This window comes from Puma concolor, chromosome D1, assembly GCF_028749965.1.
Source record: "Puma concolor isolate L17-30 chromosome D1, mPumCon1.1.hap2, whole genome shotgun sequence".
NCBI lineage: Eukaryota > Metazoa > Chordata > Mammalia > Carnivora > Felidae > Puma > Puma concolor.
The window spans coordinates 90,131,111-90,144,608 of NC_141676.1; the positions used below are offsets into that span (position 1 = coordinate 90,131,111).

Here is a 13,498-nt window from a genome sequence, read left to right on the forward strand (position 1 = left end):
TTATTTCCCTCTTCTCTTTTGTGTTCCTGAACATATTTTCTGGTGAGGTCTTTCCTTGTCTCCAACTGCTCCCTTTTCCAGATGTGACACGATACTAAAAGGAAACTGCCCCTCAAAGCTGGGTATGTGAACCCAGGTTAGCAGACACATTAGGGTAGCCAGTTCACTGCCCTCAATTCATTTGGACCTCATTACGGTTTTGGCAGAATATATTTCTGCTGGCAGCTAAAGGCATAGGGCATTATTTACAACTTAGAACCTGAGTTTGCATCTCATTCAGTGTCCTCAGTAAGGCTAGGGCACTAAACAATGAAAGACAGGTTTGCATCAGGAGAATTCAACAACGAAATTCGTGCCAGTGTAATTTTCAATTTTCCATCAGCGGGTCTTCCAGTCAGAGTGTTAATGGAATCTGCAGTGACCCAATTCCCCTTCAGTAATTTGCTGAATTACTGTTAGCTCCCGTCAATGGTTGACTGTTAAGGCTTGGTGTCAGATGGGCCTGGCAGTGCTGGTTCTGGCCACATGCCCTATTGTTTTGGGGCACTGCTTCAGAGAATGCCAACTTCCAGCAGTCTAGACCAGGGGCGTTTGGTTAGTGTCTGTCTGTAATGGGCTCTCTTTTTCTCATTTGCTTCTTCCCCTCTTTAGGTAAATCACTTATCAAAGAGGCACCCAGACATGAAGATAGAAGAGGTGCCAGAGTTAACTCTGCCCATCATAAAACCCAACCGCGATTACTTTTGTCAGTATTGTGATAAGGTAAAAGGCAACGTGTCTCTCTGGGAGCCCTGCGCAGAGCCCATGTGTCTGCATGTATAAATACATACTCGGATCTTGCAGTTACTCTTAACAGATGGTTCCCTGTCTCTCGGTAGTTTTCCATTCAGATGAGAAAGGGCTAGAAGCGCAGCCTCATTTTAAGCCAATTTTTTTTTTTTTTCTGAAGCATTAGTTGACTTTGTGTTTAACACTTTTCCTTCATTCTGTGATTTTTGTTGTAAAGGTAGAGGCTTACCAGGAGCTTAGTATATGAATTCATTTCAAATTCCTAAGCTCCAAAGTGAAGGTGTTCATCATCCTCCTTGTAAAATATACAGGTTTTGGATTTCTAGAAGATTGAGTAGGATGTAGAGAAGTTTTGCAATGGAAGACTCTTTGTACTATTTCATTCTTACTTTTGTGCAGTTACAGAAAGACAGAATATACACGCATTGTTCCATTGCAATATTGTTCCCTTATATAACAATGTAGTTGTGTCAGCTTAAAACTGGGAAGCTTTCTAAAGTGTAGATTCATCATTTCAGGTACTAGTCGCTATTAGACTTGCCATTTTGGAGGATTCTTTGGCATCTAGTACTAGTAAACATATGGGAGCTTTTGCAGAAAGGCAAAATGGGATGAATGGGCCTTTGAAACAATCCTTTTTCTGTGATTATGTAACCACCTCTTAAACTTTAGGGTAAAGCGTATTTTTATTATTACTATCTTAGATATATAAATTCCAAGAAGATACTTAGCATATCTATATTATGTTCTTATTTTATTTATTTAGGTTATATCCTTATTATCCTTTAATATATCTGCTAATATATTTTATTTTGGGCTACATGAATGCTTTTTCTCATTTCTCATACCTAACAGTGGAACCGTTAGTTTGCTTTAAGTAAGAAAGTGGAACCGCATACCGCTTTCATGGTGGAGCATTTGAATTTGCAGGTTTATAAAAGTGCCAGCAAGCGAAAAGCCCATATTCTGAAGAACCATCCAGGGGCTGAGCTCCCACCAAGCATTCGCAAACTCCGTCCAGCTGGCCCTGGAGAACCAGACCCCATGCTGAGCACCCACACCCAACTCACTGGCACGATCGCCACCCCTCCCGTCTGCTGCCCTCACTGCTCCAAACAGTACAGCAGCAAGGTATGGGGAAAGGCTTTGACTGCATCTGAATCAAGGTCATTATTCAAGGAATCTCTTAAGAGAAGGTGGCGATTCACTTGCTCTGAATTGATGGGGCACTAACGGAGTTGTTTTCCTAGGTCAGATGGCTAAGGAGCTGCTTCCTGAGAATAGGGACCGCAAGTCCAAAATGAGAACAGAATAGTGGAATTTCCCCAGTTAATGCATCTCATATATAGGCCGAGCACTCGATTGGTTTCCTCTTCCCTTGGTCTGCGGAGGGTCTGATATTTGAATATTCTATGATCATAGTTTATGAGCTCAGGCTTACAGAAACACTACATAGGAACTTATGTGATAGATCTTGAAAAGGGGTCATTCTTGGTTGGGGGGAGGTTGTGATTGATTGCTGTACGTATTGGTGGATTAGGGGATGCTATGAGGTATTCTGACCTTGCTTGACATTGTGGGGGGTCACATGAATCTTCAATTTCTTTTCAGCCTCTTTCTTTTTCTCTTTCATACTGTTGTGCTGCTTTGGGAGGAACAGGCGTGGCGTCAGCATCACTGTATTTTTGTTGTCGTTGTTGTTTTTTTAAGGCATTAAAGACGTTAGGAATCTTTGGAGGGTTTACATTTGAGAAGGGTGGAAAACAACAAATTCTAGTAATTATTCTTGGTTTTGCCGTAATTTTTCAGACCAAGATGGTACAACACATTCGAAAGAAGCATCCAGAGTATGCCCAGCTCCCTAACACCTTACATACACCACTGACAACAGCCGTGATCAGTGCTACCCCAGCTGTGTTAACCACAGACAGTGCCACTGGAGAGACCGTGGTGGTAAGTGTGTGACTGAGGAGGGCACCTCACCTCCTTCAGTGCCTATCACAGCTTCCATTTCCACAGCTTGTGTCTATCTTGCTATTTAATTGGCTGCAAATGTAGCCCATTTTCCTTCAATTTTCTGCACAGGGCATTATGCTTATGGTTGGTTGGTCTCCTAGTCGATGCTTTCCAAAGCTCTCTGTACAAGGGGTAGCAAGAAATATTCAGTGCTGCTCCTCTGTGGCGAGAGGGTAACTCCATTGGGCCTGACACAGAGAGATAGATACAGATATATAGGTAATCTTCCAGCATCTTCTCACCTTTGGATTTTTTCCTATCTGAGCTCAGGGCTAGTTTGTACAAGCAGGAGTGTTACCAGCTAATGTGTTTTTTGGTGACTTTTCTAGACAACAGACCTCCTGACCCAAGCCATGACAGAGCTGTCCCAGACGTTAACAACAGATTACCGGACGCCGCAAGGGGACTACCAGAGAATTCAGTATATTCCTGTGTCACAGTCTACATCTGGTCTTCAGCAACCGCAGCATATACAGCTGCAGGTGGTGCAAGTGGCTCCGGTACCGTATCACACCTACTTCTCTTTACCTTCGTGCCTGCCATGTTGCCACTAGCCAATATGGCAGGCGGGCCATCACAAGCACCCAACTCTCAGAGCTGGGGCTGGACCCGACGGAATGTGCTTGTGCACCTAAGTTCTGAGTCTAAGGCATTTGTAAACCCCTCCCCGTGCCCCCCCGCCAGCTATAGAGGGCTCTGGACTCAGCAGTGTAAGAGATTCCTCTCAATAGCAGTGTAGAGATTTTAGGCTCGAGTGTACGCTGTAATCCCGTGCCATTGCAGGACAGTACCATATGAACTCTTTCGGAGCCTCTTCCGGACCCTTGAGCACCAAAGTTGACTATGTGGTGAGGAACCAGCTTGATAAGTCCCTATGTGGGCATCGAACAACTAACATGAGTGGGAGGTTGTGAAGAGTAATTGTGAGTTTTGAGTGTCAGTCAATATCTTATTACTACAGAGGTATAACTGTGTTCCTTCTATCAGACGATTAGTAGCTCATTCTCACTAATTAGGGAGCTAGAAGAAGGAATCCTCCCTAAACTATTGTTTTACTTAATTATGCTGAGGAAGTGTACTCAAGGCACAAATGAACAAACTTGTTGCTTTGAAATCATTTGGTCTCTGAAAGTTTAGAATTAATACCAGAGAGGGAAATGGGGAGTTGCTACTGTCATTGACTGTTCTTTACCTTTTTTTCCCTTTGGGAAGGTTCTTAACCTCAGCCTTTGGAGGAACCTTTGAATCCCTGAAGTTGCCTGTAGAGTATGATGTATATGTACATTATTCTAGAAAAGGGGACTGTACTTTTGCCAGGTTTTCAGAGATGTCTGGGATACATAAAAGGTTAGGAAACACTATCATAGTGGGTCAATAGTGACAAAAGCTAAAAGCAAACTCTCTTGTTTGATCTCTTTTAACTGATCAAGGGTAGGTCATTAAATTTAATTGAAGCTTAATGGAAAAAGACTTGATTCCTGAGAGCTTCTCATTCCAGCTTTTTATAAGGAGCTGTATTCCTTCTATCTCCTTCTTTTCTAGAGTTAGTGTTAGTGGCTTATGTTTTATAAGCATAATATTTATTAATTTATTTATTTAGAGAGTGCATGTACGTGAGCAGAGGAGGGACGGAGAGTCACAGGCAGGCTCCACACTCAGCACAGAGTCCAATGTGGGGCCTGATCCATGACCCTGGGATCATGACCTGAGCTGAAATCAAGAGTTGGACTCTCAACCGACTGAGCTACCCAGGCACCCCACATAAGCATAATTTTTAAAACTGTTTTCTTTTCTGGACCACTTAGGTAGCTCAGTCAGTTGAGGGTCTGACTCTTGATTTTGGCTCAAGTCATGATCTCACGGTTTGTGAGTTTGAGCCCCACATCAGGCTCTGTGCTGACAGTGTGGAGCCTGCTTGAGATTCTCTCTTACTCCTTCTCTCTCTCTCTCTCTCTCTCTCTCTCTGCCCCTCCCCCACTCACCTCTGTGTCTCAAAAATAAATAAATAAACGTTAAAAAAAAACCCAACTGTCTTCTTTTCTAACATTTACCAGCTTGGCTCAGGTATGGGCTCTCTGGGAGTGAGGCTTAGGCTGTCGAGTTCCATCTGCTCTTCTGCTGGGATATTGTCCTAGCTGAGTATCTTCTCTGGAAGGATCTCCCTTACTCTCCATCAATATGCATCTGGTTCTCCCTCCAGGCCACGTCCCCTCACCAGTCTCAGCAGTCCACCGTGGACGTCGGCCAGCTCCACGATCCTCAGACCTATGCCCAGCATGCCATCCAGGTGCAGCACATCCAAGTCACAGAGCCCACTGCCCCTGCTTCATCGTCATCCCAGGTACGCTCTCCGGCTGTTCACCCGGGGGGTAACACAGCCTAGGAAAGTTTCATGCGAAGGGTAAGGTGTTAATAAATATTTTTTGAATGGATGTAGCTCTGCTTTTTCAATAACAGACTCTGTCATTCAGACACAATAAGACTCCACAAAGTCACCTTCCTCACCAAAATTCAAGAAACACCTTAGCAATTGGATACTATCAGACAGTCCTTTAGAATAGGAAGCAAAGTCTCTAGGATGTAAAATCACAGGGCTCCTTTTGGTCAGGGGAAGCTAATCACTGAAAGCAAGTGTGTCCACAATGCCAATATTAAAACTGGAGGTGGGGGGGGCACCTGGGTGGCTCAGTTGGTTAAGGGTCTGACTTCGGCTCACGTCATGATCTTGTGGTTTGTGAGTTTGAGCCCCACGTTGGCCTCTGTGCTGACAGCTCAGAGCCTGGAGCCTGCTTCAGATTCTATGTGTCCCTCTCTCTCTGCTCCTCCACTGCTCATGCTCTGTCTCTGTCTCTCTCTCTCTCTCTCAAAAATAAACATTAAAAAAATAAATAAAATTAATAAAATTAAAAAATAAAATAAAACTGGAGGTGGGGCACCTGAGTGGCTCAGTAGGTTAAGCATCTGACTCTTGATTTTGGCTCAGGTCATGATCTCACGGTTCATGAGTTCAGGCCCCACATTGGGCTCTGTGCTGACAGTACAGAGCCTACTTGGAATTCTGTCTCCTTGTGCCTCTGCTCCTTCCCTGCTTCCTGTCTGTTTCTCTCTCAAAATAAGCAAAGATAAACTTAAGAGAAAAAAAGAAAGAAACAGGATATGAAGTGAAGGTATCTGAACCAGAAAGGATACACGTAGTCCCACCTCTGATATCCACTGGTTCCGTATGCCATGTGCCTAGGTAATTAAAAGTTTTAAATCATGCTGACAGACTGTTAAATAAAATACATTCTTTGCAACGACATGGATGGAGCTACAGAGTATTATGCTGAGTGAAATAAGTCAGTCGGAGAAAGACAGATAGCTTATGATTTCACTCATATGTAGAACTGAAGAAACAAAACAAGCAAAGGGGAAAAAAAAGAGACAGAGGCAAACCAAGAAACAGACTCTTAATTATAGAGAACAATGTGATGGTGACAGAGGGAAGGTGGGTGAGGAGATGGGTGAAATAAGGGATGGGGACTAAGGAGGGCACTTGTGATGAGTACCAGGTGTTGTATGGATGTGTTGAATCACTGTATTGTCCATCTGAAAGTAAGATTACATGCTATGTTAACTAACTGGAATTTAAATAACAACTTAAAAAATGTTCTGTTTTCCAACTTGATATATACATATACTTTCATAATAACAAAATTGAAAAGTATGTGTAAAGTAATAATTGATCCTAAATCACATGGATAGAGCCAATTCTAAATTGCTTGCATTTCTGCCAAATGCGTGGGTGGCACTGGCAGTTGCCTGGCTGGGGTGGGAAGAAGTGAGAGAAAGGATTTCTTCCCTCCTTTGCTGGCTCAGTGCCCTTTGAATTGCTGCAGAAATCCATAGGATAAACACCTACTTTCTCTGCCTTCCTGTTTACTGAGGGCCGTTGGCGGTGGGAGGCTGTGCCTCTTGCCATCTGACGGCCTTTCCCCTCCCTCTAGTGTGAGGTCCAGCCACCGCGAGGTTTCTGTTACTTACTTCTCCCAGTCCCAGATAGGCTGCCTCTGTCCACAAAGGGCCCAGCCTCCCTCCCCCCAACCCCTAGCATCACACCACGAAGTTTCTCAAAGAGGCTGGAGGGACTCCTGTGAGTTCCTTTTCAAGAATATGGTGGCACAGGGACAGCCTTCCCCAAGACAGCTCTCCCTTTCTTCTCATGCAGCCTCCAGCCTGCACCTCACAGGGCCTTCTGTGTACCCACATAGATACTCTGACCCACACGTCTCAGCTTCTTCCACATTCTTGCAAATGGGGATCCAGTGGCCACCCCCTTGGTTCCACGTGCCCAAATACCATTAACAGAGCCTGTATCCAAAAGATAGGACCCTTGCAGGATGACAGACCCAGGGAAGACACTTGTGCAGCCCTGGAAGTGGGTACAGGGCTGTTTCCACAGGGAATGGGGGACTCTGGTTCCCAACATGTCACCTCTAAGGGGATACATATTCCAGGTCTGTGGTCTAAGGATGGGTCTTGCCAGGGTCTAAGGACGATGTGGTTATATGGATACGTTATAAAGGTTCAGAAGAGGGAAAGATTATGTTTAGCAGGGAATCAAGTGTATTTATGTGCAAGTGGTGTTTGAATTAGGTCTTGAAGGAGGGGTAGGATTTTGACATGGTAGTTGGGGAAGGCATTGAGATCTGAATGTGCTCTCATTGTGAGTAAAGACACAGAGTGGGCAACTGGTGCATTTAAGGAAAACTGTTTAGGTTAGTAACAGGAAATGATGCTTGAGAAAACAGAAAGGCAGTTTGGAGCTGGCTTAAACACAAACGATGGAGCTTGGACTTTATCCTGTGGACAGGAGTAAGCCTCTCCACTGGATGTCTGCCTGTGTACCTGTGTTCATCTCCACTAACTGGGTGGGATTTCCCAGTGTTCTCACTGGAAATGATAATTTCTGGGTTCTACTACAGATTCGCTTTGTGATACAGGCAAGTCCTTTAGCTTCTCAATTTTTTACATCTTATGTAATGGAGATAATTACACTTTCATTCACTTATCGTTCTGGTAAGCTTGGTGAAATTAATTTTGGGGATATTCTTGTAGATAATTCCTTGCAAGCTAATTAGGACTGCATCGTTATGATTGCTTTTCATTAATCCTGATCTTATTGAAAATACTATTATTTTAGCAGTGATACTTTCAGTGTTATAATTCATGTTAGCCAGATTTATTTTCTTCCGTTATTTGTGAGTCTTTACTGGAAATTCATTGTTTTCTACTCCTGCTTTGTCTTTCTCTCTAGGTATCTGGGCAGCCCTTGAGCCCTGCCTCCCAGCAGTCCCAGCAAGGGCTCAGTCCTTCCCATATACAAGGCAGTTCCTCCACACCCGGCCAGGCTCTCCAGCAGCAGCAGCAGGGCTCCTCTGTACAACACACCTACCTACCCAACGCTTGGAATTCTTTCCGTGGCTACTGTAAGAAATGGGGATAATGCTGAGTAGCTCATGGGTGGGGAAATCTACAGCCATGAGTCATAGTTTCATTAGCTTTAGAAATAGATGTTCTGGATTAAATTATCACTAGCCATTTTCTGCAGTCTGTAGTGCATGTACTTGAATGAGTTTCATGACCAAGTTCAAAGCAGCATTCTGATCTCAGAGAGCCACCCATTTCAGAGACATGAGGAACACTGCCAGAGGAAGTAAGTGGAGGCAGGTAGACTAAAGAGCAGAATAGGTGGTTGTAGGATATGTTGATTGCCTTCATATCAAAGGATGTGCTAGATCCTGGGTATACAAAAATTTTATATTGACATTCGTATCAGTAACACCACACAATAATAATGTCAGTCAATTTCTATTAAGTTCTCACTGTGTGCCTGGAATGATTCTAAACCATATGTATATTGCATTCAGGATTCACAACAACCTGTAAGTATAATTATTTTTCCACAATTTATTTATTTATTTTGAGAGAGAGAGAGCTAGCAGGGGAGGGGCAGAGAGAGAGAGAGAGGGAGAGAAAGAATCCCAAGCAGGCTCTGCACTGTCAGCACAGAGCCTGATGAAGGGCTCCAACATATGATCCGTGAGATCATGACCTGAGCTGAAATCGAGAGTTGGGCACTTACAACTGAGCCACTTAGGAACCCCTATAAGTACAGTTGTTATTTGTGCTTTACAAATAGGGAAATTCAGACACAGAGTGATTTGCCCAAGGAACATAGTACCTAGTTTCTGAAGTATTTAGAGGATTGGAACCCAGGCAGTCTGGCTTCAGAGTTTATACTCCAAACCACCCCACTGTGGGTGCCCTCTCCTTATAAGATGGTCTTTGGCTCAAAGAAATCATTATCTAGTAGAGAGAAAGAGATATGAGTAGTTGCTTTCACAGCTCTGCAATTAGTGTTACAGAAGCAGTAAAAGACTGACTGCTCAAGGTAACAGATTTGGTGGGGACGGTAGTCTTGGATATAAGCTGGAAAGTGTGAGATCTTTATGGTCAAAGATCTGGAATAGAGGAACAGTTCGACCTCAGGAGCAGGGACTATGAGCAGCAGAAGTGGAGAAGAAAGGGAGACCGGTGCTGATCATTCTTCTACTATTGATTTCCTTCTTTGAGTCCGTCTCCATTGTCATTGATCTTTGGCCATGTTATATACATTTGGTATGGAATCAGGCTCAAACTCTACCTTTTAGTTGTATTTACAATCTACTCTCTTAAATATTGGTGGTCCAATGAGGGTTTAGTCTTGTTTCTAGTCAGGGAAAGATTCCTACTCATGAAATACCAGAATGCTGGTGAGTACACTGATATTTACACTAAGTTCAATTCCTGTTAAAGAAATGTGGAATCATGAAGATTGCCATGGTAATAATAGTATGAGCTAGTATTCCAACCTGAAGAAAAGATTGTGGAATTTAAGGGGTTTTTTTTTTTTAATTAAAAACAAAATTTTTTTAATTAAAAAAAAAAATTTTAAGTAGGTTCCATACCCATTGTGGGGCTTGAACTCATGACCCTGAGATTAAGAGTCACACATTCTATTGACTAAGCCAGCCAGATGCCCTTGGAATTGAAGTTTTTTTTTTTTTTTTTTTTTAGGGAAAACATTTAAAATATGCAAAAATAAAATAGCATAATGAATGCTTTTGTAGCCATTATCCAACTTCAGTTATCAACTCAGAGTCAATCTTGTCTCCTCTGTACCCCCCATCATTCTTTCCTAGACCTCCAACTATATAATAATCCATATTATTTCATCCATAAATATTTTCTTTTTTAAAAAAAAATTTTTTTAATGTTTTATTTATTTTTGACAGAGAGAGAGAGAGAGAGAGAGAGAGCATGAGCAGGGGAGGGGCAGAGATAGATGGAGACACAGAATCCGAAGCAGGCTCCAGGCTCTGAGCTGTCAGCCCAGAGCCCGACGCGGGGCTCAAACTCGTGAACCACGAGATAGTGACCTGGCTGAAGTAGGACGCTCAACCGACTGAGCCACCCAGGCGCCCCCATAAATATTTTCTAAAACACAACTCCAGTACTGTTCTCAAAGCTAGAAATAAATGACAGCAATTCTCTAATAACCATCAAATACCCAGTGTTCATGTTTCTGTTACTGTCTCGTAATTTTTCTTTTAATAATTTGTTTGTTCAAATTGGGTACCAAATAAGTCTCAAGCATTGCAATTTGTTATTTCTTTTGAGTCTTTTTTAAGATTTTAATTTTTAAGTATTCTTTATACCCAATGTGGGGCTCAAACCTACAACCCCTAGATCAAGAGTCACCTGTTCCACTGACTGAGCCAGCCAGCCCTTGAGTTTTGTTTTTTGTTTTTTGGGTTTTTTTTTTTTTTAATGTTTGTGTTCTCTCTCTTTTAAGTTGCAACTTCTGTGTTGAAGAAACTGAGTCATTTGGTAGAATTTCTCACATTCTGGATTTTGCTGTTGGCATTCCTAAATTATCATTTAAGATGCTTTCTTCTGTCCCTTTTATTTCCTGTTGACTGGAGGCTCAATCAAATTCAGGTTCAGTTTTTTGCCATAAGATATTTATGGCTGGTGGTGTGTACTTTCATCAGGAGGCACATAATGTTTGGTTGTCTGTCTTTTTCCTTGGTTCCACTATTTCATTAGGAATCATAAAGTTGTCATTCTGATTCTATCATTCTTCACTCACTTATCAGCTAGGAAACTTCTGTAAAGAAAAAGTTTTTGTCTTAACAGATGATTCTGAGGTACAGTTTGCACAGGAAAGTACAGTTTTACACTTAAATATCCAGTTCATCTCCTTCATTTACCAATTTTCAAAATAATAAGTTATTTCCTAGTATTATCCAAGGTGACTAATGAGGGGTATGTGTGTGTATCTTAGAATCATTGTGTTCTCATGAATTTCAACACATTGGATATGTTTCAAACCATTGTTACCCTTATTGATGCTAAGATTATGCCATCCTTGGCCAATGGGAGCATCTTCAAATTGGCCTCTGTGTCTTTTCTATATGACTCCGTAGTCTTTTTAAAACATTTTTTATTTTTTATTTATTTTTGAGTGTGAGAGAGAGAGAGAGAGAGCACACGTGCATGAGTAGGGGAGGGGCAGAGAGAGAGGGAGACACAGAATCTGAAGCAGGCCCCAGGCCCTGAGCTCCAAACTGTCAGGGCAGAGCCCAATGCAGGGCCTGAACTCATGGTCTGTGAGATCATGACCTGAGCTGAAGTCAGTTGCTTAACTGACTGAGCCACTCAGGTGCCCCCTTCGTAGTCTTTTATAACATCTTGCATGCTGGTATGATCTGATGAGCCCAGCTGGTGCTGATCTGCACCAGCTCGGGAATTAGCCAGAAGCCAGAAGCTTTGGGTCCTTTTAAAGGAAAATATTATATAAAGACCATCAACTGGATGCTAGGGTGAACTTTGTTTTTAATTTGCTTTAATAACACTGCAGTGTAATAGAATTCTAGTTAGATTACATTGTGATTACTAGGCAATAGTGGATACATTTGCCAGTGATTCAAATCTGAATATAAAAGATAAAAATATGGAGCTAAGAGGTAAACCTTTGCAACTTATTTCAAGGTTTTAAAAAATCATTGAATATTTTGTTTTATGGATATTCAAAGGCTCATTTGGGGGTGATGCATTGATTGTTTCTGATATTTGATAATTCTTTGCTAACCTCCTATGATCATTCTTATCAGAATATCAAGAAATCATATCATTATAAAATTCTCACAGCAAGCAAATACATGAAAATGTCTCAATGGGGAATGTGGCCACTGGTTAGGTATTTGTTTCTACAGCTTGTATTAAAATCTGAGACCACTGAAATATGGATATTTCCTGTTTTTCAGCATCAGAGATTCAAATGATGACGCTTCCCCCAGGTCAGTTTGTGATTACAGACAGCAGTGTGGCCACTCCTGTCACCACTGGCCAAGTGAAGGCAGTTACGCCGGTAAGTTACCTGCTGATGAGGGCTTTCCTGTCCATCGTACTGCACCAGTCTCCCTTGCCTCTATTTCCTATTCCTTAGCTTCCCATATCTGAGTTAGAAATACCTCCTCTGTATTCCCGTAACTCCTTATGCTATATTATAACCCTTGTTTTAATTTGTTTAAATTATTGATTTACTGTCTATCTTTTCCTAGCAGACAATGAATTCCTTGAAAGCTGTGTCTTGGTGTTTATCTCTTTATTCTCAGTGCCTTACACAGGAGGCTGGATTATAGCAAATGCTCAATAAATACCTATGCAATTAATAACTATAATGAACCTTCCAGGTCCATATACATACAGATTCACAATTGATTGCCTTTTTATGTGCTTTGTGGAGAGTATTCATGACTATTGGTCCTCAACTGGGTTGGGAGAAAGTAATAAAATTAATATTATGGAGCTCTTTTAAACTATTTTATTTTTATTTTTTAAATTTATTTTTAAGCTTATTTATTTATTTTGAGAGAGAGAGAGAGCATGCACACAAGATGGGGAGCGGCAGAGAGAGAGGGGGAGAGAGAATCCCAAGCAGGCTCTGTGTTGACAGCGCAGAGCCCAATGTGGGGCTTCATCCCTCAAACTGTGAGATCATGACCTGAGCCAAAATCAAGAATTGGACATTTAACCGACTGAATGCAGGGCCTGAACTACCCAGGGGTCCCACTTTTAAAATACTTTATTTTATTTTGTTGTTTTTAAAAATTAAAAAAAAATGTTTATTTACTTTTGAGAGAGACAGACAGAGTGTGAGTGGTGCACGGGCAGAGAGAGAGGGAGACACGGAATCCAAAGAAGACTCCAGGCTCTGAGCTGTCAGCACAGAGCTCGACACAGGGCTTGAACGCACGAACCATGAGATCATGACCTGAGCCGAGGTCAGACACTTGACCGACTAAGCCATCCAGGTGCCCCTGAACTCTTTTAAACATTCAATCCCCTTCCTGGTGAAAAACATTTCCATGAATTATCTTGTTATATTTAGATTAGGCAGGTCAATGTTGATTGTATCTGCTATCTCTGTTTTTGTCTTCACTGGTTTGTTCTGGCTTGCCTCTAAGTAATTAGAAAACAGAGTATATAAATTTAAATTAAGAATTATACTTGTATGTGGCTAGGGATATTGGGAAGTCTTCCAGGGAAGACTGTTTCCCAAGAAGTCTCAGAGAGCAGCAGGGTAGTCTAGTGGCCTCAAAAACCT

General features: G+C 42.0%; 1 protein-coding gene across 2 annotated transcripts in view; it reads left to right on the forward strand.

Annotated features, from left to right (window-relative positions):
• PRDM10 (PR/SET domain 10) overlaps positions 1-13,498 on the forward strand; it is a 101,960-nt gene that overhangs the window by 84,051 nt on the left and 4,411 nt on the right. For both annotated transcript variants that reach the window (XM_025928351.2, XM_086678666.1), the window contains 7 exons: positions 652-762; positions 1,720-1,920; positions 2,599-2,742; positions 3,135-3,305; positions 5,006-5,146; positions 8,102-8,273; positions 12,156-12,259. In XM_025928351.2, the coding sequence (XP_025784136.1) occupies positions 652-762; positions 1,720-1,920; positions 2,599-2,742; positions 3,135-3,305; positions 5,006-5,146; positions 8,102-8,273; positions 12,156-12,259 (1,044 nt within the window). The remainder of the gene's footprint in view (positions 1-651; positions 763-1,719; positions 1,921-2,598; positions 2,743-3,134; positions 3,306-5,005; positions 5,147-8,101; positions 8,274-12,155; positions 12,260-13,498) is intronic.